Below are 26,847 nucleotides of genomic sequence, written 5' to 3' on the forward strand. Positions count from 1 at the left end.
TTAGGGTTTTCCTTCAGGTACACCGGTTTCCTCCCCCAGTCCAAAAATGTGCTGTAGGCTGGTATTTCCAAATTGTCCGTAGTGTGTGAACGTGTGTGCGATTGTACCCTGAGGTGGATTGGCACCCTTTCCAGGATGTCCCATGCCTTGTATCTCGAGTTACCTGGGATAGACTCCAGGCTCCCCCGCGACCTTGTGTACGATAAGCGGTACAGAAAATGGATGGATGGATGGGTTATTTGTTGCCTCAGACATATGCAAATACTGAAATACTTCTACATAATTACAGAAGATTCAGAAAACCGTAGAAGAATTATATTAAGCTGAATTATTTATAAATTATTATTATATACAAAATAATTTTTAAATTATGCAATATTAAAGAAAACAAAGAAAAAAGAAGACGAAAACAGATTTTCAGTTCATTATCTATCGTTATCCCCCACTCAAAAAAATGATCCCCCTGCAAACAAACAAACAAATAAACAAACAAAAATCCCACATTTTTGCTTCAAAATAAATGCCTCACACCACAATGGCAAGATGACATGATGACATATGAACAGCTCTTACACCATCACTAACTACATCACTAAGCTTTCTTGTTCTTATAAACTTTTGGGTTGGAAAATTATTGACGGTTAAAGAAAATCTATTTCATTCATTCATTCATTCATTCATTCATCCATCCATCCATCCATCCATTCATTCATTCATTCACGTGTTTTGTTGTCCCTGTAGCGTGTGCAAACACCGATTTCGGTTTTGGCCTCCTCTTCCCCCCCGCGCCAGACTACTATTAAAAGGCGCTGACGTCAAAGCGGCGGCCATGTTTGGCGCGGGCAGAGCGGGTCTCCATTGAAGAAGAAGCTGCAGTAAAGCCACGCAGTACCAGCAGGAGCGGGTTTCAAAGCGGTCAGCTGCTGAATAGTGCACATCATCAGGTAAGGGTCTATTCTTTTTAGAACTGTAAGACAATGTAAAAGAAAAAAGGCTCTCTTTCTCTCTCTTTCCCTCTCTCTCTCTTTCTCTCTCCTTTTTTTTTTTTTTTTAGAATGCTATAGAATGAAACCCCAAGAGAGATTTGTGCAGATTGACAATATTTTCCCTTAGAGCACTGAGCTAATGTGTGTATTTGGTCAGTGTTAGTGTTGTGATTAGAAAGGTGGATGTGGTGTGATATGATTAGGATGGTGCTGTCAGAGGGTTCTGTACTGGATGCCGCGGGCCGGTGCGCACGAGGTGGGCGGATTCTGCGCTTCAGCACCTTGGACAGCGACAGCGCTTTGAACACCTTCTGTTTCATCTGGTTTCTGGCACTGAATCATATTTAGCTAGATTATAGATTATAGATTATAACGTCGAAACGAACTGCACCTTTGTCTGGTACAAGGGTAAGGTTTTGGGGGGTTTTGTGCCTTGTTTATCTATATTCCACTAGATTTTTTCCCCCTTCAAATTCGATTTGACCATCAGTCATATTCTCTCTTCCGTCGATCACTACAATGTAAAATGTAAACTAACGTCGTGTTTATCTGGTCGCTGAGTTAACACGTCGTATTTAAACACACGTCTTGCTGCGGGGTTTTTACGCACCGCGTGTGCCTTTGGATTTTAGCCAAAATACTAGGAGAGGAGGAAAGCAAAGGAAAGGATTCAAATTGTATTGATAAACTGGCGTGACGTCGAGAAAAAAAAACAATCATATATAGGCTATGTATCATATATAGCCTTTATGATCGCGGAAACAGATCGACGAGATCACGGAAAGGGGTGGAATTGGTGTCAGATGGCGTGATAAACTGCGACATAACATGAGAGAGAGAGAGAGAGAGATTGGGTGTTGAGGACAAGACAGAAAGACATTATTAGTTCCTAAAAGAAAAAAGGGGAAAAAAGAAAGAAACGGCCATATCCTGTGTGTATTTACGTGACAGGGGCACTAATTACCGCCCGTGTCGTGTCAGTGATGGTCGGTGGGTGATGGGCGGGGCCTGGCTGGTGTGCGGTGCGGGGGCGGAGAGGGGAGAGACCCGCACTGAAGGCGCATCTGAGGGATCGCTGCTGTTCACGTTCTAACGCAGTATTTATTCATTTCAGCGTAACACAGTCATAATCAACATCATTAAACGAGAGCAGGTATTTTGGTTTGCTGCATGCAGATCTGTCTCTGTCACGTGCCTGTTTCGTTTTGTGTGTGTGCTTCAATTTATCTTCTTATATATTTTTTTTTTTTTCATTTAGGCTGTTATTGATGTTTTTGTTTTTGTGTTTGCTTAAGCCATGTTATGTTTACGCCATCTCCCTACCACTGATTAGTCATTGCACACTCGTGATGCAGGAGAGAGGGAGAGACAGCGAGAGAGAGAGAGAGAGAGAGAGAGAATAACATCTTCATGTCGTGCTTTCTGGGAGAGAGGCTGGAAAATCCCGAGAGCTCTTCTCAGTGACCTGAAATATTGATAAAGGCTTTTTTTTTTTTTTCAAACCAGACACCCGTAGTGGAAAGGCATCTATTGTGTAGGCCTACATTGTGTGGTTGTGTGTGCCTTTGTGAGAGGCAGGTGGGCTTGATCAGGGCACGACTGTTAATGCGGCTGTTGGACTGCAGAGCTGCTTCTGCTTCTGCATCTGCTGCTTCTCTCCCTGAAATGGTGACTCACGACGCCAACCACGTTCACCAATCTGCACCAATAGGCTATTCACACCATGGTGCTGCTTTTCATTAATAAAACGCGATGTTGTCGAGATGGAACAATTTGTTGATAGACACGGACGAGTGCTGATACACTGACTGCATTTTTAAATGTCGTTTTAACCCTTTCATGCATCAATGTTTTCAACATCCAGATTCTTTTTCGTAAGACCCCCCCAACCCAGATATTTATAATATTAAAAAAACAAATGCATTGTCCATGTGTAAGAATACCATGAGTTTTTTTATTTTTATTTTTTTAAATAATTAAAACATGATTGTTCAAATGTATGGCCTAAAATATTTAATGTTCATCACTAAAATGATAGAAAATATAGGCTATATGTTTTTTCATGCATCATTATCATCATTATATCATTTAGATATATTAGCCTACCATGTCATTTCTGACCAAAAAAAAAAAAAAAAAGGTAATATTGACATCTGTAACATTTACACTGTTTAGGGTTGGATTTCAGAGGTAAAAATATCGGTGTTGCGTTTCCACACACACACAAAAAAAAAGAAGAAGAAAGAAAAATAAAACGAAGCTAAGACATTCGATGGAGTATGGCACTTCATTGTTATTCTATTTTTCATTTAGTATTTTGTGTGGAAAGTATATAAATACATATCAGAGCCATCCTGCACTGGGAATAAACTGGACCGTCGAAAGCAAGACAGAAATCAAGACAATTATTCATATTTTAAACTGTAGTAATGATATCAAATTATTTGGTGGTGATTTAAAAAATATATATTTTCCTAAAAACATCCTTAAAATTGACTGTCCATAACTATTGTGCATGAAAGGGTTTAATTCGCTATACACAGCCACATATTCCAGGCTTAGCATGCAAAATGTGAACATATTTAAAAACAAAAATAGAGTAAAAGCTTAAAATGGCACTATTTATCCTAAATTCTGATAACTGTGTTTTGTATGCCGTTTTACAGACCAAATCCACTATCCACATTTTGCACTGTGTAGCGTATAATTAACACTTGAATGTTTGGAAAGTGTGAATTCCTGACTATAGGTAGTGCATTTACTGTATATAGACTAGATAGTAAAGGATTTGAGTGAATATTTGGCTTATTTTTTTGGGTTAGGTTGTTTAGTTTGGGCATCATGGCATTGTTTCAGAGTCAAGGGAATGCAACATCACAAAAGGATATTTGTCCTCGTAGCAACATTCTGGGGAGTTTTCCTTATACATGTATGAAACCCATTTTAATTCAATTTTAGTTTAGCCTGACAAATGTGTAGGCAGTTTTGTGGGCCTTTATATCAGCAGCCTGTTACAAATGTTAACATGTTAATTGAATGTTAACATTACACATATATGCAGGCAATCAAACATATCAGCATGCTTGTGATGCATGCAGTGCAATACATAAAACTATTCAATAACACCAAAAGAATGCCTTTATAATAATCTTTATACACTGTATGTGTCACTCCATTGTATCGTTACATAGCCCTTTTATACAAGTTGATGTTGTAAAGGCAAATCATTATTTATGATGTTGGACTTTACAGTTTGTAGTACAGCAAAAATAATGCATCATTAGTTAAAACATTTGCCTTCATGGTATTTGGCAGACACTCTTGTCCAGAGAGACTTGCTCAAGGGCCCAGCAGTGGCAGCTTGACGGTGCTGGGATTTGAACTCACAACTTTCCGATCAGTAGTCCAACGTCTTACGTAGTGAACGTCATATGAGATTTAATGCATAAGGAATTATTATCACATTGTATCGTCATAACAGCTTTAGCTCCTGTTTAAATCCTGTTGTGATATCGGAGAAATATAGGAAAGATGTAGTTCTCCATCATTCTCTGAAGAAGCAGATATTTTTCTTTTTCTTATCCATCTTTCATGCATAAATTATTTACAAATATATCTAGAGTAGTTTTGGGTTTGTTTGTTTTTTTGTTTGTTTGTTTGTTTGTTTGTTTGTTTTACGCGTATGACTAAAATATGACTTAAATTCAAAAGTAAATGGATTGACCATGTGTAGGAATACCAACGTGAAGAAATAATGAATATTCTTTCAACGTGTGAACAAAAACTGTTAACATTTAAGCCGGAAATATTTCATGTTGACCAAAAGGATATTGAACAAAAAATATAGCAGTATTCTGGAACAATTTTACACATTCATTTTAGATTATCATAACGTGGAGGGACTATTTTCAATAAAAAAAAATAGTTTAAATAAGATAAGGTGTTAATTCTTTGAAGCATAAAAATGTGGTTTAATGAATTTTAGATTTCGTGTAGAAAGCAACAGAAATTAAGGTAATGGTTTTTGTCAAACTACTGTAATAGCTGACTGTCTATAATTGTTGACTCTGTTGATAAAAGGGTAAAAAAAAAAAAATTGTTGCTGTTGAAAAGGTTAAGTGCTCCAAGTTGTTTTTAGACCTGTTCGTTCAGGCTGTATTACAGTTTTTAAATGGCAGATCCCTACTGCTGTATTTTTCGTGTTGGAACAGCTGCAATGCACTGGGTGTTGATGCCATATATATCTCCCCCTGTCCTCTTATTTATTAGGGATGCCTGTCTCCTGCTGCAGAATCCTCTGGCTGCACTTACTGTAGCCGAGGGGGTCTGAATAATCATCTCCTCACCTGCTCTTTATTTTCTTTTTCTTCAGTGACACTGCTGAGATTATTGGTTAGCTTACAGAGAGCACAAAGTGTGGATGAATAGAATTTGAGATTTAAAAAGACCACTAGACCAATAAAAAGTTGACCCTGTTCATAATGACGTGTTGGTAAGTTGAAAGCCAGTGGAATCGCAAATGTAGTGCGAAGGGAACTGAATGAGTTTTTCTTATTTCTGCTTTTTTATGAAAGAATGTAAGGATGCACAAACATGGCATTAAAAACAAGTATTGTATAATGAATGATGATAATGATAATGTGTCTTTATTGGTCACATATACATTACAGACAAATTCTTTTTTCTTCACATATCCCAGCATGTTAGGAGGTTGGGGTTAGAGCGCAGGGTCAGCCATGATACAGTGTCCCAGGAGCAGAGAGGGTTAAGGTTCAAGCTTGGCAGTCCCACGGCTTGAACCCGCATCTTTCTGATCAGTAACCCAGAGCCTGGCAATGCTTTTTACAAACCAGTTTGAGAGCTATCTGATATACAAGCTTCTGAGGATGGACAGATTAGAGAGGATGGATGGATATAGGAGATCAGATAAAGACCATTAAGGGGGGGTGGGGGTGGGGGGGGGGAGAGACAAGATGCCCAGCATAATTAGTCCTTCTTTTAATTAATGACTGTAGAGGGTGCAGGGGCTTGGGGTGGGATTGGGATGAGGGTGTCATCTGATGGTATTCAAACCTTCTGATACGTTTAAAAACAACATTTAAAAAGATACAGGAATTGATGTCTTTTGATTTTGCAGCACATGGCTGCAAGCCATAAGTTCGTGTTTGTATGCAAGTGCAAATCCGTTTGACTGAGGTCTGTCACAGGTCACAGCATGAGCCTGAGCATCTGGGATTATTATGCCACACACTAATCCCTTTCTCAATGCGTATGTTAGGCATTTATAGTCTCTTAACTTCTTTACTTTTACACTTGTATCCAATCACTCCAGCAAAAGGTCCTTCACATTCTTTTAGTTAATGGAAAATGATATTAGAGTAAGTATGATTGGAAAATACTTAATTCTTTCTTAACATAGCTTTCATTAGTTTGGAATCTATATTCTCTATTTGCTGTTCAAGCCTAGATTATTTTTCTGAATATTATATGCATTGATTTGAATGTGCCAATTTAAATCATCATGATGTAGGACTATTATTAATCACAGAAGCACAAATGCAAAGATTGTTCTTGTTACATTTGTTCCAAAAAAGGGTGTTTTCTTGGAGTAGAAGGTGTCTGCAGTGTTTTTTCTTATGAAAGTATATTATACTGTATGGCCTGGTTACTGCAAATCTTATAATTTCGAGAACCTAAGTGAAGGTATTGTTCATGTGTTCTGGCTTTTGGCTCCCTAATTGCTTTTTAATGTCTTTTTTTTTTTTGCTGCTCTTTAAATATTTATCAGTCACTGATGCCAAGACCTGCTGCTTTCAGTTGAAAAGCTTCTGAGCTTTACTCTTCTTCTCAGTGCATATAGTCAGGCCCTGATCCTCATCATCGTACCTGGTCATCAGCCTGGTTTTTGAGATGCAAATGTGAAATACTGTATAATAATAAGCCTAATAATAGGTATGAACATGTGCACATGCAACAAATACACTGCTTGTATTTAAGATATCTGATGAGCAAATGAAATAGTGATGCTCATTTTGTAGCTGAGGCTGATTGATGGTGAGGATGTGTAACGAGAAAGCTCCATTTTCGAAGCTGATTCGGTCCCTTCTGGACCATACTTGCAGTGCTAATTGCCTGTCATAAAATACAGTTGATCAGTTTGGCACCCTAAAGAGATCTGGCAAAAATGTTTGCTTAGATTTAGAATTTCTTGCTTACATTTAAACAAAAATGCAATGTTAATTGGATTACTGGTATTGTTAAGGTACCCTGTCCAGGGTGTACCCCGCCTTGTGCCCGTTGCTCCCTGGGATTGGCTCCAGGTTCCCCCGTGACCCTGAAAAGGAGTAAGCGGTAGAAGATGGCTGGATGGATGGATGGTATTGTTAAGGTTTAAGCCATTAGAAGTAGGTTGTTTGGAAAGTGTCATTAGAACTTCATGTGTTGTGGTCAGATGAGACCAAAACGGTTTTAGTCATGAACACCATCAGCACAAATATGTTACAGGAACACAAAATCAGTGTTTATCAACAGCCAACTCAGTCTCAACCCCAGATTTGAACAGTGGTGTGAATTACAGAGTGCAGTCCACATGTGCAAACCCAAGAATAGCATGAGCTTGAAATGTTCTGCATGGAAGACTGGTCCAAGATCCATCTACACGCTACAAAATACTGCACTAAAAACAACCCAAATCGGGTTATTTTTAGCCCAACAGCTGGGTAAATATAGGACAGAACACATTTTGGGCTAAACTAACCCATCAAGTTTGGTTGTTAATTTTGACCCAGCAAATGGGTTGTTTTTCAACCTAAAGGATGGTTTCAGTTTTACAAAAATGCTGGGTTAATTTTATTTCATAAATGGGATAATATTTTCAGGATAATTTTTTTACCCTTTGAGAATGTCTAATATACCACATCATAAACAAATACGTCAACATGGTATCTCCTTTATTTATACACAAAAAGGCGTTCACAAATGCATTGCTAGAGCTGCTAAAGTGGTGTTTATATATAGACTTTGAAATAAATGACTCAAATAGGTCATATATTTAAGACAAAAATGTCAGGTTTTGATAAAAGGAGACATTTAAAACAGAGTAACCAACTTATGATCCAGTGGGCATAGTGTCATGTAAACTGGATTGTTGTCGTATTTTTTGCTTTTCTAGTGTACAGTAATGGTTTTATAGATAAATATATTGATATGAACCTTGTTTCTCCAAATAAGTCTAACAGTCTGTCCATGAGAAAAGCGCTACCTCCACCTGAGGCCAAATTCGAACAGTCCGAGTTGATTTGATTTGACCCAAGGAGCTGGGCTGAGGCGTCGGGTGGGGGAGGGGTGCAGTGATTCAACTGTCAGTGAAAATGACCCAGCCACTAACCCATCGGTTGGGTTACACAAAACTACCCAAAAACTACTCAAGACTAAGAAAATAACCCAATTAAATGACCCGAAAGGCATTTTTTAGAGTGTACGAGTGTGGACATTAGAAGAAGAGGAAGAATTACAGAATGAGGCTTCAACAAATATTAGTTGTGGATGCCAATACTTAAGAAAAAAGTTTTAATGTTTAAATATATAGCATAATGCTTAAAATATCATCATGTTGTTTACCATGTTGATTTTTGGTCATTTTCATGAAGCATGCCCATATTTCTGGAATTTACTGCAACTTCAAGGAGTAAGGAGATGTAAGAGAAGAGTGAAGAATAAGACTACTAGTGTGCTTTTAACCCTTTCAGTCCTGCTTTTTACATACTTCAAAAATGTTCATGTGTTTGTTTTCACATCTATGCTTTTCATATTTTTTGATATTGATTTATATTTTCCTGTTCACCTTTTAATGTTTGCTATTGTTTCATATTTTGCCTTATTTCATATGCAGGGGTTTTTATATTTGTTTTTTTATTTTCATATCCACTGTTTAAATTTTTTTCTTCTCATATCTGCATAACTTTTCTATTTGTATTTGCATTCTTTATATACTTTAACCAAAACTGTCTGTTGATCAGCAAATTGAAAAAAAAAATATTATTATTATTATTATTATTATTATTATTATTATTATTATCATTATTATTATTTGAATCACGTGACAGAGATTACAGTGGATGCAAGGACTAAAAGGGTTCACGCGTGTGCACAATCCATCTTATTAAGGACAAACATAAGTCTGGCTCGGTATGTGGATAGACTGCAGGTGGACTGTTAGATGTCGGGGTTGGGAGGGGTTTCTGCAGAAGTCTGCAGTGGAATCTGGCACTTTTACTGCAGAAGGATCACAGATGGGCTTGTGAAATGCACCAGTGTTAGATCAACTGCAAAGACGTAAAGATTCTCATTATATCTCCAGCTTTCAGCAGTGGGCACAGGGAACGTACTCCAGCCATAACGACCCTTGTAACCTTATCATTCCAAGGTTTCCTATTGCGTCCACACAGAAATAAATGAATTGTCTTGCCTGATGATTAGAAATACAGTGGGCTAGTTTACATCAGTAAAAAGAAATATCATGTAAATTAGTAGCATGGCACTGTCAGCAGTATAAGCTCACAGCATTGTACTATAGGGACTGAGCAGTAATGCCTACTTTTGCATGATTTTTTCATGGTTTGTGGGGGTTTATTTGGCTTTTCTTCTAGTGTTCTGGGCTTCTGTGGATAGAGTATGTTAGAGATACGTACATTCCCTAATTTATCTCATTAAAAGGCTAGATCACATTATGAAAGTATATCTCACTGGCATTTCAAGTATACATAGAATTTAACCGTGTACATTAAATGTACAAGTGGTGTGTTGAGGTTGCAAGTGGTGTATGTTAAATAAACAAGTTTTGAAGAAGAAGCCTTTATTGGTCACATATACATTACAGCACAGGGAAATTCTTTTCTTTGCATATCCCAGCTTGTTAGAAAGTTGGGGTCAGCCATGATACAGTGCCCCTGGAGAAGAGAGTGTAAAGGGGCTTGCTTATGTGCCACCTCAGCTGTGCTGGGACTTGAACCCCCAACCATCTGATCAGTATCCCAGAGCCTCAACCATCAAGCCACCATCTAAAAATGGTTTGAAAAGGCTCTATTCAAGTTGCTACTCTATAAATAATATAAAACATTTCACGACAGTCAGATAAATTCACAAATGTGGATGCATCACTGAGAAAATAATGAATAGTGAGAAATGAACAACTATCAGAGCCCTGTATTTAACATATCCAGAATCCAGATTTCAGAGATAATATCACAGGACAGTTCTATTTCCTTAACTCTAAAATTCAAGGTCGAATGTAATACGTTTTCTGTCCCCTTTCAGGGGACAGAAATGCTATTAGAATGGCTACAGGAGAAACGGAGGCTGCAAAAACAAAATGGCAGCCAGACTGGCACAAAGACAAGCTGCTCTGATTAGGCCTGTGTAGGAAGGTGTTCCAAATTTTCACACCTCTCGCTATTTTTTTTTTTGGGGGGAGGGGGGGGTCTTGCAGATTCTCATATGAGTTCAAGTTCAAGCATCATATGCAGTGGGGGAAATATTACAAAACTGACTAGAGTAAAAGTGCTGCTACTGTGGTAATGGGTTACTTGAGTAAACAGAAAAGTAGCAATCAAGACAATGACTCAAGCAAGAGCAAATAAGAGGTCAACTGGTGAGTAATTACTTTACAAATGACTTTTTTTGTGCACATCTACAACTAACACAACTAATCCGAAAATGTTCTATATCTGAGAAATGCTTGTGTGAACAATTATGTGAACTAACCCATAGAGCTATGAAATGAACATGACATGTTAATTCATAGGTACACAGATAGCTATCTAGCAAAGATGCCACTTACACACTATCCTAGGGGGTTACCTATAGGTAACGCAACAGTCAATGCCACTGAACATCGACGTGACATCTTATGTTATACAGAGCTTTCATACTGTAAACCATTGAAGGATCTGGCTAGATCACGCTCACACTCTCCTTTGAAGCATTTAAAACTGAAGATACTTGATAAATTGGGCCAGGGATGCACGTCTGTCTTTAATGTCTCAGACATTTGGTGAATAACAACATAACAGCTCTATTTTGATTGGGTCTCAAATGTATTTATTATTATTATTATTTAAGCACTTTTTAATTGGCTTACAGAGTTTAATTGCATCATTATGATTATTATTTATACCCTGTAAGGGTGATCAACAATAAATGTAGCAAAGCTGAATGTTTGTAACAAGAAATACTGTAATGAGACTTTATCTAGACATTATGACACTTTAATCGATGACTATGCTTTTATAATTACTATGTTTTTGTGTCCTCGTGGTCTTTTTTTCCACATATACTGTACAATTTGGACAATTTGCTTAACTCGTGTGTTGGAGTTAATATCATGCCTGCATGAGTACAGATGTGAAATCAGAATCAGCTTTATTGTCAAGTATAGGGTTTACATGTACAAGGAATTTGTCTTGGTGTACTGGTGCTTAACAATGACAATAAAATACAAGAAATAAAATCATATTAATAAGATAAACACGAAAGAAAGTTATGAAAATTAGAAGCATTAAAAACTATAAAGCTATGTAAACTATGAAAAGAATTAATATAAAGATTTAGGAAACTAGAAATAAAGATATCATCTGTACATTAGTGCCGGATGTGCAAAAGTTGGCCAGTGCAAATGCTCACAGTTTTTCTGTGAATTGTTTGCCTTAATGACACACATATGAAACCATAATGTGGGGTTGTTGGTTAATGTAATGTATAATGTCCATGGAGGCAGATAAGAGACCTTGGTGGGTCCTGAGTATTGTTAATGAGGCCAGTTGCAGTTGGAAATAAACTGTACTTGTGCAGTGATGTTTTGGTCTTTATGGACTGCTTTGCGGGGGTTCTATCTCTTGAAGAGTCTGTTAACGTCTCTCTCATGGATGGAGAGAGTCATACTTGTGGTGGGAGAGGAGGTCGAGGTGAGGTGTGCAGCTGTGGGGAGGCCCCAACCTCTACTGTGGTGGAGGAGGTGAAGCTGGTGGGCTAGAGCTGAAGCTGATGTCTGGTATCACGGGGATGTTATCAGGACTGACTCATTGTCTTTCAAAGCAACAGTAAAACTCATTCAGGCTGTTGGCCAGACGCAAGTCGTTAGCAGAGTGGGGTGCTTTAGGTTTACTATAGAGAAAGTGAAAATAATGACAGCTTTCAGGGGACTGGAAATGAGGCACTCCATTTTTTTTTATTATTTTTTTTATCTTTTTCATTACACAGCAATAGTTGATTATGTTGCTGAGGACATTTCACAAACCAGTGCCTTTACAGTGTAATGAAATATTGATGGTAACAAAAGCTAAATAATTCATGCCTAATAAAGCCAAGACATGATGCTGATTGAGTATAAATGTGTTACATTACTGTGATCTGTCGAGTGAAAACAGGATTAATAAACCTGGTAGAAAAATTGTTACAACCTAAAGAAATTGTAATAATATGCACCGCTGCACTGTTCTCTGACATAGTCAGACTTTTATGCTTTTTTTATGCGTGTGTTTTGCCCTCTAAGGTGCTCTAGAGAGAATAGTCACTGTGCTCTGGGGGAGATCTTTGAGTCAGGGATTTCATCTCTGGACATACAGTAGGCTCTCATACCTTCACTGAAATATAGGGAAAACAGGATATCAGGTCACAATAGTCCGAGTCCAAACAGAATGGTCTCTCTCAATGCAAACTCTAGAAGGTGGATAGAATTGCAAAATTTCATTTCAAGTAATTATTAAGTGCATTCTTCTAAATATTTGATAGATCTATCACTTCGAATGACTTACACAACACAACAACAATTAAGGGATGCCATTTGTACAATAATGAAGAAAAAAAAATGACATCTTAGCAAGTTAAAATATCTTAAACATAGTGAAAATGATCTAATGATAAGAAACCAAATATAAGATTATTAAACCTATTTATAGACTATAAGTTTGAGTATATTCAAGATATTTTCAATACGATGTCATTTTTTGCAGTGCAGTACTTTAATGGTCTACGCTGAGGTTTTGTTTTTTTTAAATTTTTTAATTTTTTATTAATTATTTTTATTTTTTAGCAGCAGTCTGTGCATTCTCCTTGTTATTGTGTAATGTCTTTTCTGTTGTTTGGATCTCCGCTACATTGTTGTGGTTGTTATTCCGTGTTTCTATACACTGCCTTTCAGTTAACCTTGACCAGTCGAGGAAATCAGTGAGTAGCTTTTACATTGTCAGAACACATTTTACTGGTCAAACAGTTTACAAAGGCTTGTTTTATTCACTCAGCAAAGCACAAGCTGAGAGCGAATGACAGACTGCTAGAAATCGGGTAAATGACGCACTAAAGGAGCAGGAGGATTGAAAAATAACAGAACAGAAGAAAAGGCCAAAATGACAAGATGAACAATACAAAAGGATGACACTAGTTAAGCAAATACATATCTGCATAACATATTTGTTCAAATGTCAAAAAATGCTTGGCATTTTTAGCATAGATGGAACTTCACTCTGCAGTACTTTAATGAAGACATAGTATTTATTGTGCATTTAAGTGGGCGTGGCCTTGATTGTTTTTCATAGCAAGAGCTTTGGGTTTTTTCCTAAAAGTGTTTATTTGAAATCCATACCATTAAGTGAAATCAGCATTGCTATGATCTATTACAAATGTGTTTCCAAAGAATTAAGTTTTATGGCAAGGCTGAGCCTATGGCTTGTCTCAGTAATGTGTTAGGGTTAGCATTCTTTCAGTGCTATTCCTTATTGCAGAGTTACATATCCAAAGCTTGTGAAGGGTGAAAAAGGAAAGGCTGGGTGGCAAGACGGACAGTAAAGTAACTTGTAGTTTAATAGTACTGGGTTTAGGCTTAATATTGATTTTCTCTTCCATCTGTCAAGTGCCATGGGACTTCAATTTGGTTTACTTCAGAAATTCCCTCCACTGCATGAAGATAACGATAAAGATAAAGATAAAGTTCAGCCCTGGTGCTGCTTGGATTGTCTGGTTATTTTACGGCTGCTGTCGACTGATGTTTGTTTTAACATGTCCTTGTTTGACAGGCTGTCCGTGGTGAATATGGCTTGTTCATTAACATTTTGTTGGGGAAATTTCTAGAGATCATTTTAGACATTAACCATTAACACATGATCCAGACAAATAATATGAAAAAAGATAGAAATCCACATCTATTTCCTGTTCTGCCATTGATAAAGAGGCTTTGTACTGTATATTGACCTGGTGCCTTGGTCAGGTGAAGTCGTGATGAAGTAAGTTTCAGTGTCTCCATTTTCCATTGCAGTATAAGGTCAGACTGTCACATTAAATCTAAGTGCTCAACTTTGGTTCATGTAATGAACGAAGGGCATGTTCTGATTTTATAGCACATTTAATGTCTGTTCAGACCTAACTGAATTTTAATTGTAAATGCAATGTCTGAAGGGAGAATATGTGTGAACTCTATAGCCACTCTTCATATTTGACAAATGAATATGACGTAGCATACCTTTGTTCCTGTACTGCAAACTGTTTAATTCTAATATTTTTAAGAGTGATAGTTTTCTTTGGGAGCAAAGAATTCCACCAAAACGTTCTTCCAGAACCCTGGGGATCTTGCTAGCTGCTAGCAGAGAAAGTACATATTTATCTAGTAATGCACATGAGAAAAAAGTGATGGTTCACCAAACTCCTTGGGGTTGAATTTTTATAGGCTGAGTTCAACAGCCATGAAGATGCTTGTTACATTCCCACTCATAAAGGTTGCTCTGCCTTCATTGTTATGCAATTCCCTGCTGCGTCATCATTATACAATTCCCTAAAAACTCATCCAATACATAACACAGAGCCACTAGGTTATGGAACTGGCAAAGTAATCGTATAAGGAACCAGGCTTCCTTTTCCGAGGTGTTTATTGATGCCATTTAAAATAGCCTGGGTAAATGAAATGGCTTTACTGTGACTATAAATCCAGCTGACCTCTACAATTGCGAACGCTGTCATGGTGGATAAATCTTCGATGGAAATGGATCGGAGGAACATTTTAAATCTGACCCAGACTGACACAAATCCTCCCCCAACACTGGCCCCTATTTAGGAGACTTGCATGGTTAACTGATGTACTGTTATGTAGGAGCATCTTGAACTGTTGACTCAAGGGCAGTGCAGGATTAATAAACAGACATGTGATGTGAATAGTCTCACTCATGTATCTCCTCACTCTTTGTCCCATTTTCTTCCAGCTCTCCCCATTCTCCCTGTAGGACCCACACTTCCCAGTTGGAGGCCAGCTCCACCAACTCCACCCCAACAGCCATGGCAGATGACTCAGACATGCGCAATGAGCTCTCGGACATGCAGCAGCGTGCCGACCAGCTGGGCGATGAGGTGAGGACGAGTGCCAGATCTTAAATTACTTTCCATTAATGTCTGTTATAATGTTTCATGCAAGGGTTCAGTTATGATTCATTTCAGTGATCGTTAAATGGTAATTGTGTGGTGAGGTGAACTTTTGTAGTTTTTGAATATGTAGCTGATGTGGCAGTTCTTTCCTTTGCCTCTAGAATGCTTCAGGCTGTTTGTTGTGTTGCTACAGGGGGAAAAACTGGTTGGAATGTAGACATTGCAGATATTTCTGCCTCCATGTGCTAAAATGCATGTGATATATTTATGAGCAATGTGAGGAGCAAAGCTTGATCTCATGAGAAATTTGTACCAATTCAAATGAACTAGGGTGATGAGGTTGGAATCCTCCAACCTCATCACCCTATCCTCCAAAGATCGCTAGTTCAAATCCCAAGGTCATCCATGTCCAGAAGTCCAAGAGAGCAATTGGCCATGCTTTCAGTGAGAGAGAGGTGACATATTCTCCAACATTGGCCAATCATGGGCCTCTGTGATCTCATGCTTGCTGGACAAACAGTAATGACACAGAGTTTAGTATGTATGTGTAGTTTTGGATTAATTGTACAGTTTAGAAATAATAATTGTTCCAAAAATGTAATATTTGCCTCCTGGAAATTTTTTATATGTTGTATATGCTAGAGTGAAAGTTAAAAAAGAAGAATATCAGTAACTTAGTTCTGTCAATAAATATTAACTGCTCACTCATTAATTACCATGTACTTCTGTTCTCTACCCTGCTTCTCCCACATATCTCAGGTCTTAAAGCTTTTTATCATCTAACTTACTTCTGTTTATAATGTCTTCTCTCCCTTTCCACAGTCACTGGAAAGCACTCGTCGCATGCTGCAGCTGGTGGAAGAGGTAAGTCATGTACACAGTATATAGGATATACTATATAACAACTATATATATATATATATATATATATATATATATATATATATATATATATATATATATATATATATATATATATATATATACTTATTTATATATATATATATATATATATGTAATGCTATCCAATAAGGGGAATTAAATATGGACGATGCAATTTTAAAGGAGTACTTTAATACAAAAATGCTATCTATAATAATACCAGTAACAGTTTGAAATGTAATGGAAAACTAAAGAACCCCATTAGAGGCTGAGACTCCATTAACTGGCCCTTACCAGCACAAATTATTTTGTTAGGCATGTTAAAGAAAATTATTTTGAGTAAACTTGAGATTGTATTGTGGGAAGGGGGGAAGACAAATTACAATACGGGAATCAAAATGAAAACCACAAACTGATATCTGAATAAGAATTGTTGTGGTATATCAGTTGGGTTTCATAGCCTCTGTTGCATTTCTGTCTGCTGCCTGCTGACCTCAACTGACAGATGGACTTTGTGGCCAGGAGCAAGTTTAGTCTTTCTTAACAAGGCTAGACAGGATGACAGTTGGGTGAGATGGAGAAAGGAGATGGATGGAAAGAAGAGAGAGAGAGAGAGAGAGAGAGAGAGAGAGAGAGAGAGAGAGAGAGAGAGAGAGAATGACCTCTATGCCGTATATTTCAAGGTCATGTTTATAATCAGTAATAATACTCTTTAGGCAGAAAATAGGACAGCAGTGCATGGCCTCTAAAGTAAGGAGCAGTGCAGAATAAGGACAAACCATGGGTGATGGAGGGAAAGACTGACTGAACATTTAGACATACTGGCTCTCAGCAAATGATTATTCAGTTATTGACAAGACCTCATCATCTGGGTTGCAAAATGTGCCGTACATTCTCACAGAACAGACGGTCAGTAGCGTATTTCAGGTTTTCCAGAGCTGGATGGATAGCCTGACATGAACACATTAACACCCCTTAGGATTCATTTCCTTGCTGAAGCAGGGGTGGCTGCTGTTCTCCATCTCAGCCTGATTTATGCCACCATGCAGCCTCTTGATTATAGAAAACATTGATGATGCCTCCCTGCAAATGCTGACATGGCCGTTCTTCTGATTTAAGCTCAGGCACATCAACTAACACTTCCAAACAGCATAAAAGAGGACAGTGGAGCAAAAACATCCCATGAAACACAGCTGTTTTTTTTTGTTTGTTTGTTTTTTTGAAGAAGGGTTTTTTAAAAATAACTTTTGTATAAAAATAAGGTGAGAGGTGGGAGATGTATGCAGGCCAGCAGAAGTAAATTTTTCACTAAAGCTAATCAATGACTCAGTCAACTACTGAGTACTCAATATATTGATTTCTTTGACTTAGTCTTTCATAGAGTCACCCCAACATAGTCTCTTAGTGTAAAGGGTACAACTGAACTAGTACTGTTAAAACAAGCAAAAAAAAAAAAAAAAAAGGCCATGTGTGCCTTGTTCAAGAGTCAAGGACTCCACAATGCTCTAATTTTGTATAGAAATAAATACTAGATTCATTGAGCAATGACATATGTTTTTGTCTATAGAACAGTTTCCCTGCTTCATGGCATTTCACACATGTGGTAAAAATTAGCTGGATCATATAATAATACTAAGAAATGACATTCTGAATAAACATACCCTGATTTAAGTCATTCTCAATAGTGATGATTACCTGCACTTCAGCTTCCCAAGGCCAGAGTCCAACCCGGTATTATAATTCCCAGCAGTAACTATTTGCTGTATTATTTTCATAAGGGTTCAACACCCCTGAATCCTGAAGTCTATCTCCAAACTTCATCCATTCTAAAGGCTTCCTTAATCCTTGCTTATGGATGCCACTGAGCCATTCATTTCGGCCCTTTTATGGTTTCCATGATAAATAAGCTACAACAATAAGACTGTAATCATTGCTGACCCAGCCAATAGGTATCATCCTTATCACCCCGCTAACAGCTTTCTCAGAAGCATTGATGCATGTCGTACATAATTAAGCACAATAAGAACATAATTGCTTAAATCTGAGGAAAAGAAGAAGACAGTGTTTTTGGTAATGGTACATTCTTAACTGCTGATATTTATCTACACCTTTCCCATAAAACAGCTCTGTAACCCTGTAACCTGACATTTCGTTATCCTGTACCTTTCCTTGACTCCAACTCATAAAAGAATCCTGTAACTTCTCCTAGTGATCGTACCTCATCTTTGTTTCCACTCTTTCCTACTTTCTTTCACCATCATCTATGCCAACCTCTCCATGCCACTTGGTGCATAGAGTAAAGATGCTGGTATCAGGACTTTGGTTATGCTGGATGAGCAAGGAGGTAAGTCTAAATGCTTTACAGATGGATAATGAAAGCATGATCTGCTAAAACATGATTACTTATATAAAATATGTCATTTTCATTGTAAATACATATCAGGTATTAATTATATTAAGTAATCTAACTGATGACTTAATCCAATTGATTACTTAATAAACCGATGGATAATCAATTAATAAACTGATGGATAATTCAGTTTATTTATGTTTTAGAGTGTTTATTCACTGTTTTCCTTTCAATTAACATCTTTCTGAATCTTTCTTTATCCTTTATTTCTCTGTCCTCCACCCTTTTGTGCTTCTTTACTTCAAGATGCACACTATCAGAAAAAATATGGCTACTGAGACTCTACATCTGGCCAGTTTAAAACTGTACCATCAGTGGAGAAAATTTTAAATATAAAGAAGAGTGAGTTTCTTTCTCTGTGTGGGGAAAGAAATGATCGATTTAACTGGTGATGACAAACATCACTCTTTCCCATTAAACACTAATATCTTTTTTGTATAATCCCTGGTTACATGTGTCAAAATAAAGCTATGTTATGTGATTGTTTGGTCTATGGGATCAGTAAATGAATCCACAGTGCCAACCAACGTCCAGTGCCTTGAGCCCTTGGGGTTTGGGACATTTCAAGGAAATTGGAATTGTTTCATGTGAAGCAAGGCAAATTGTGATTCAGTAAATTTAATTGCCACTAAAACCATTACAATCTCATGACGGCAAATGTTTAAGAATCTCCATGAGGGTAATAATGGTTACAGTTAGGAAAACAGGTTTCTTTATGATAGTTTTTTTTTTTTTTTTTAATGACTTCACCTGCACTTAATTCAGTCAAGTTTTCCAAATTTTGTCTGAGATTTCTTTGAATACACCTACATACAAGAAACCAATAAATATGGCTTCAAAGCCAGGGATTCTACAAATTTGACAATGGTGCTGGGCTTTCTTCTTTCCAGACCCATCCACAGTCTGCCTTTCTTTTTCTACCCTAACAACATATCTAACAGTGCCAGACTGCATTCCCACTGATCACGCAGCCACCTCCGCCATGTTCATGCCTTACCCCCACCCAGACAAATAAACTGTGATTTACACACACTGTTTTAGTGAGACTTGCAGACTCTGACTCAGCATGCTATAGCCTTCGGGTTGGGGTGAGAGATTTCTATCCTGAGGTTTAATTAATGTCAAAAGAGCTTTGAAATGTTTCTGGGCTCTTGTCACTTACTGCTTTTGACCTCAGGGATCTGTTTTAATACTCTGTGGAACTTTCCATCCATCATTTTTTGTTCTCAAACCCATTATACTTTAGATGGAAATACTTTATATATACTGTATATATATGGAAAGTTTTCAAGCCTAGGTATCATGTTACTGTCAGTGGATGCACTCACATGCATGCTGTCCCCTCTAGATAAGCCACGTCCAGCTTGATAGTGTTCATTTCTCCAAAAGCCAGTAAAATTCATTCCACTGCTGTCATCCCTTTGTCCTGACCAGAACAACTCGATCGTGTTGAAGATGGCATGAACCATATCAACCAAGACATGAAGGAGGCCGAGAAAAATTTAAAAGATTTAGGGAAATGCTGTGGCCTTTTCATATGTCCGTGTAACAAGTAGGTACTGATCATGTGACGGAGGGGTCTTTTGCGTATGTGGTGGCGTCCGTTTTTTTTTCCTCCTTTGTTTTCCTTTTGTCACAGTGACTGTCTGAAGTTTTTTTTTCTTTCTGTCTTCTCTTCTTTGTCATCTCTTTCCTCTTTTTCTTTCTTTCCTCCCTGTCTTCTTCTGACGTGCTTCGTTCTGTGGGGGATAAATTGCTTGTTGTTTAATCAGAACAACTGGAACGCATCGAAGAGGGGATGGACCAAATCAATAAGGACATGAAGGATGCAGAAAAGAATTTGAACGATCTAGGAAAATTCTGTGGTCTTTGCTCCTGTCCATGTAACAAGTAGGTGCTGCTTGCCTGCCTGCCTGCCTGCCTAAAAATATTAGAACATAAAATAATACACCCTAGAAGTCTAGTAGCCCCATCCAGCAGTAGCCAAACTCACTACCCACGCTCTTCATCACGACCTGCCCCAAAGGAAGCAATAAGCATGAGCCATTGGTCGTGCACACACTCTCACACACACACGTCCAGCTGCCCTGCAGACTCGTCTCTGAGTCCTCTACGAAAGAGCGACTATCCATCAGATATATGAAGTAAGGCATGCTGCACTGATCCTACAGTCTGACTTTGCTATAAAACCTGCTCTGAGAACCGCATGCAAAGATGAATAGGATGGTCCTTTAGAAAACCTTAGCGTTTGAATTGTCAAAGGATCCGCAATAAAACTGTATGGATGTGCCAAAGTTGAATTATTAATGTAGGAATAGATTTATTAGTGTGAGTGTCAAATCGGACACAATAGTCATTTTGGTGGGCTTTTGGTGAGCTAATTCATCAATCACAAATCAAATCAGTCATGGAATTTTTTTTTAATTTAGCCTTGCTTTAATGTATTAGGAAAAAACAAATTCATTAAACATCATAAGCTGACCAAAGTAATAAACTACTGTCCATGCAACTTTGAGAGCACATCCATCAATGCCTCTGACTTGAATGACTGAAACAGCATGTCCCTGAATGCCAAATGCATGTTGATGCAACTCTTGCTATTAATGACATTAATGCTGCTACCTCTTAAACTTGTTAAACAATGGTGCATAATGAAATTCACAATGCTGAAGATGAACACATATTGTTTCTCGCTAAGCACATTAATTAACACAATAATTAAGCTAGTCTACATTAGGATTTAACACAAGAGTGGTAAGGAAAAAAGAAGATTATGAGATAGCATGTGCGGTGGAGAGAGCTATGTTTTCACTAGTTTCCCCGAAGGGGAGAGCAGGCCAGATCTAGGTCAGGCAGAGGGGACTACAGTGATGTCTGCTATCATTTGATTATATTAGCTAATGTTAGCAATGCCTTTAGTTGTATAAGTCAAATAAAAGAATATCTAAGTGTATAAACCATTTCTGTTTTAGCCTAGAGCTAATCTAACCCTGATTATAAGTAAGGAATAAACTGCGCACATCCTGAAGTGTTATATTCCTCTTATACTACAGCAATTTAATTTTGAAAGTATTAAAGAAGGAGACGTCATAATTTTTTTAACCATTTATGGTTTCATTTAATGTTTTACAATGTCCTTGAGAGATTAGTTAGTCAGCTGTTATCACTTAGATTATAGCAGCTCTATAAACAATCGCTCCTTCACTTTCATTTGAAGTTAATTAGACCAGAAAGAACAAAGTCCTAAAGTCTTGAAGACTTTCCTAGGGTGGAGAACTTATAATAGTAAAGTAATAGTTTTACCTCTGACTGTTACAAAGCCTTGGCTTGTGTGGAGCATCTGCCATACATGTCCTAACGAATTAGTATTTAATCACATTTAGCTTTAACAAATTTCAACTTTAGTAAAACATAAAATAAACAATTAGTAAGCAAGCTCTAACCTGTTTATTTATTTATTTATTTATTTATTTATTTATTTATTTATTTGGCAGTGTGATATAACACATGCTAAAGTTAGTTATAGCTCAGATGTTGGGCAATACAACATTTTTATTTACAGAATAAACTCAATTACTCCTTGAGATATATCATTCCTAAGAATAAATCTTTGATAAGTTCCTCAAAACAGCTTTTTTTTTTATTTTTTTTTTTTTTTATGAATTATGGTTACGTCATTTAGACAGAAATTGCTTAAACATATACTCAGGGGTTAGAAAAGGCATTTTTGGTTCAAATATCTCAACATCACCTCTTATGCAACTCTTCTGTTTCCTTGTCACATAGATTTTACATGACGTACAGTACATTGCTGTTGATTACATACTGTATAACATTTATTTGTATCACAGGCAATGTGGTGAAGCAGTTAAATCATCAACCAGTCTGCAACATTAAATAAAACTAAACACACTGCCAAGATCGTTAGATGGTGGAGAATATAAATAACACTGCAGTGGGCAGTCTGGCTTTTCCTCAGCTTAGCTTCAAGATCTGGATCCCTGATAACAGTATTTATCCATGCGAACGATACTGGAATTAAATGTTCCAGGTCATTTTAAACAAACGATGCGAAACTAGATTGCACTCCTGGAAGATAACAGATGTTCATATACTGAGTGGAACAGAATGAGAATAAAGGTTCAGTCTAAACGTGATGTTCTACTCCGGTCGTTGTCAATCAATGCAATTTTTTTTGAAGGACTTGCTGCATCTAATACTGTACATATCTTACTGTAGAGACAAATCTTTATATAATTAATTTGTTCCCTTTTATATGCCGAGCCAAATTGGTCAAGCCTATGGAATTTACCAAAATAATCACCAACAATACATATTAAGGGGAATAATTTTACCAGTGGAGCCCAAATTAAAATGGTGACCAAGGAATGGGTTCTCGTCCTTTCAGTTTCTTTTCTTTTGCAGTTGTTCACACTTGTCTCTGACAGTGTGGCAGTCCCGTTATTCTGTGTTGTCTGTCTGCCAAGGCTTGTCTTATTTGTTATTTGTCATAATCAGAGATAGGGAAACAAGACATTATCACTGGGAAGGGGAAACAGTCCAACAGGAAGTAATGCACGGATAACCTCTGAGACCCAGATTTCTGTTGTTAGCTAGTTAACCCTTGTTTTTTCTTTTGTCAAATACAGGTATGTGTTTTAGCCAATAAGCCATGTATATGTCAGCAAGGCCTAACATTTCAGATAGAACAGATTTAAGTATGCCTGTTAGTGCCTGCCTGTTCGTCTAGCATTTGTCCACTGTTGCTAGTGTGTGTGTGTGGGTAGAAACACTTGTCATATGGAAGCTTTCCGGCCACCTCGGCGTTCATGTTCTTCATTATTCATGCAGAATGAAGAGTGGGGGAAGCAAGGCCTGGGGCAACAACCAGGATGGTGTGGTGAACAGCCAGCCTGCCCGTGTTGTTGATGAGCGGGAACAGATGGCCATCAGTGGAGGTTTCATCCGCAGGTAAGGCTACCTCGGATGAGAACTTGACTTGAGATGAGAATGCAGGGATGGTTAAGACAGCTAAACTGCTGAGACCATTTTTGACAAGACCAATTGATGTCAAATATATGTTATATAGAAAGGGATGAGGCTAACTTAGATGTTGTGAGTGAATAATAATGTGCATGCTCAGAACAAGTACTCATTCATCTTCAGTAACCACTCCATCCAGGTAAGAGTTGACAGGGACATACCTAGGATAGGACATTAGTCCATCGTGCACACACACTGTGCACTCATTCATACCTATGGATAATTTAGAATCACCAATCCAACTAGTGGCTAGTCTCTGCAAAGTGGGAGGAAACCGGAGCACCCAGAGGAAACCCACTTGGAGAACATGCAAAAGACAGTAACCAAAGCCATGGAGCCATAAAACCATGAAATACTCCTGCAATGTACTCATGTCAAGTCCTATATGTGATCGTCTGTGCAGGGTAACAGATGATGCCCGGGAAAATGAGATGGATGAGAACTTGGAGCAGGTGGGAGGCATCATTGGTAACCTGCGCCACATGGCTCTTGACATGGGTAATGAGATTGACACCCAGAATCGCCAAATTGACAGGATCATGGACAAGGTAGGTCCCATTAGAACATTCAGATTTTTAAAGGAAAGATTTATCATGCTTCTGTCTATAAAAGTTCACATCACGTTAATAAATTCGTTTATGATTTTAACAAAATGAAATGCGTTTATACAGTCAGATGCTATTTGCACCTGGGCGAAAATAGGAATGTTGGAACCGTTAGTTGCTGCCAATATAATACCTAACATTAGCTAAGTAGTTAGCGGTCTTAGTTACGAGTTTTAAGGACACAATAGTTAGTCTAATAGTTAGCTAGCCAACTCGGCTAGGGAATTTTTGTTAAATTTACACATAAGCTAGCTTGCGAACAACCTGAGCGATATGGTTTATTTGCGCTATATACAACAGTTAGCCTAACATCAGCTAGGAACTTTTTCAAATCACCCAATATTGAAATGTTTACATTTGCTACTGTTACTATAAACTGTTATATTGAGTGACGGATATATGGTATTTTACGCTAGGCAATAATTCTAATGAGTCAGATTTAACACTGCATACTTGTGTTTGGGTACACTGCAAAGTACACAACAAAATGCTGTAATGACTTACATTTTCTTTTGTTTGTTGTCTCTTAGGCTGAGTCCAACAAGACCAGGATTGATGAAGCTAACCAGAGGGCCACAAAGATGCTTGGCAGCGGATAAGCGCCTGAATTGCCTGCTTTTACTAACCGTGCAGTTTGTCAAAAGGCGCAAACATGCTTTTATCTTGGTATTTACCTTCTAGGTTTGCACACATGCACATATCACTCCTACATTGTAAATGTTGTTCTGTGTGCTGTCTGTCGGCTTTTTCAATGATAGTCCTCGTAAAATGATTTCTTATACTCTGTATCATTCTTTCCAAAGGTTGTATATAGTGCTGGCTCGATGGCTCTAGCTCACTTGTGATGTTTTTATTCTTTTTTTTGTCACCTATATATGTATATGTATATATGTATACATATACACAGGCTTATATATATATGTATACATATATTATATATATATATATATTTATGATATATGATATAAACCTCTTTACTGGATGAAATATATAATAGGAATGCTCTACAAACTGTTTTTCCTTTTCAGTATCTCAGTATCGTCTTAGTAAAACTGTGCCATTTCATTAGGCTACTGTCATGCTCCTTATTTTGATGTTGTCATGGCAAATGATGAATGGGTAAAAGATGATTAATTATATGACAGTGATACCAATGCAAAAGCACTTACAGTATCCTTCCTTGGTTCATTTTCCTCATCATAAACATAATCAGTTACTGTTTAGACAAAGTGCAACTAGATTCTGTAGCTGTAATAGACATTGCATTCCAAGTGGTGTGAATTGTGCATTATGCATGACGAATAGTAGATTTTAGAGTCTTATAAATAAAACTTGTCTTAAAAATATATTAAAAAAAACAAACAAACATGGCAGTAGCAAAAATTGACAAAAGCATGCTCAGTATTAGGACACAGTTGAACGTTCCATATTCCTGCAAGTTTGCAATAGTGCTCTCTTTCTGTCAATATATATTTACAGACTGTGATCATTGATGTAACATAATGCAACTTGACCGAAAGAAGAACTGTAACAGACATGACAAAAATGATGGTTCTGCAAAAATGACCTGTTTTCTAAATGATTATGCAGCCTGGAAAAGATAATGACTGAAGTGTTGAATGGTGGAGAGTTGTTTTCTGTATCATAGGTTTTGGATGCTCTGAGAAAAAAAATAATAAATAAACAAATATTTGCAATGTAAAGCAAAGATGCATATTTCTGAGAGATCTTACTTTTATAAGAAGACTGTATCCTGTTATCCTGTTCCCTGTGTGGTTTGTTATTGGTTAAAAAAAAAAGAAAAAGAAAAAAAAAAAAGAAAGAAAATAATCCGTGACAAAAAAGAGGTTTTTGTTGCTTCTGTACTTTAGAGCTATGCACACCAAATTGCTACGATGTTGACTAGTCTGTATAAAAAGACAAATAAATACCTTACCTGAATGACACATAGGTTAAACTGTGAGACTGGTATCCTCAATGCATGTAATATTAAAAACTCCCACTGTATCTTGTCAGTCTGTGACGTGGTTGACATTTTGTAGCTAGGTGAATTAATTAAAATGAATATAACCCCTCCTGTATGGGTTGTCATTATTGTTTTGCATGGATGTATTGAACTGGAAACTATCAGAACTGTCTTTTTGGACAGATCCTGAGTGGTCATAGTTGATAACCCTGATAAAACCTAAGGGGGGGTTATGGATTCATCCAAATTTAACTATAAACTACAGTTATGCACTGTTGCGTAAATGACAGCATTGTTACTTCATAGCACATAACCCTGCTCACACCTGCCATTAACACTTGTCCTGAGTGATATGATCGAAAGCAGGTTTGGGAGGGTTACCTTAAAAATTTATTCCGTTACAGTTAGAAATTATTTCATAAAAATGTAATCAGTAACGTAATTCAAGTATCACAATATGAAACTAATGCAATTTGATTTACTTTTGGATTACTTCAAGATCACATGTGTAAATAAAGTCAAGAGGAACCCAATATGATCTAAAGTACTTTT

The 26,847-nt window shown here is 37.4% G+C and overlaps 1 protein-coding gene across 2 annotated transcripts; it reads left to right on the plus strand.

Annotated features, from left to right (window-relative positions):
* Window positions 1-802: 802 nt before the first annotated feature.
* On the plus strand, window positions 803-26,420 carry snap25a (synaptosome associated protein 25a). Of its 2 annotated transcripts, none has more exons than XM_017455737.3 (8): window positions 803-944; window positions 15,230-15,374; window positions 16,212-16,253; window positions 18,567-18,615; window positions 20,116-20,233; window positions 23,533-23,652; window positions 24,128-24,272; window positions 24,860-26,420. In XM_017455737.3, exons 2-8 carry the CDS (start codon window positions 15,303-15,305, stop codon window positions 24,926-24,928), a joined length of 615 nt encoding a protein of 204 aa, XP_017311226.1. In that variant the 5' UTR covers window positions 803-944; window positions 15,230-15,302; the 3' UTR covers window positions 24,929-26,420. The 2 variants fall into 2 exon arrangements, with proteins under 2 accessions (XP_017311226.1, XP_017311225.1); XM_017455736.3 differs by lacking the exon at window positions 20,116-20,233 and adding an exon at window positions 20,454-20,571.
* Window positions 26,421-26,847: the final 427 nt, after the last annotated feature.

This window comes from Ictalurus punctatus, chromosome 25, assembly GCF_001660625.3.
Source record: "Ictalurus punctatus breed USDA103 chromosome 25, Coco_2.0, whole genome shotgun sequence".
Lineage (NCBI taxonomy): Eukaryota > Metazoa > Chordata > Actinopteri > Siluriformes > Ictaluridae > Ictalurus > Ictalurus punctatus.

Bases quoted from the DNA above. Each gene is read 5' to 3' on its own strand.
- snap25a (XM_017455737.3), top strand. From the start codon at position 15,303: ATGGCAGATGACTCAGACATGCGCAATGAGCTCTCGGACATGCAGCAG. The intron at 23,653-24,127 runs GTAAGGCTACCT...TCGTCTGTGCAG, and splicing joins AGTGGAGGTTTCATCCGCAG to GGTAACAGATGATGCCCGGG. The intron at 24,273-24,859 runs GTAGGTCCCATT...GTTGTCTCTTAG, and splicing joins TTGACAGGATCATGGACAAG to GCTGAGTCCAACAAGACCAG.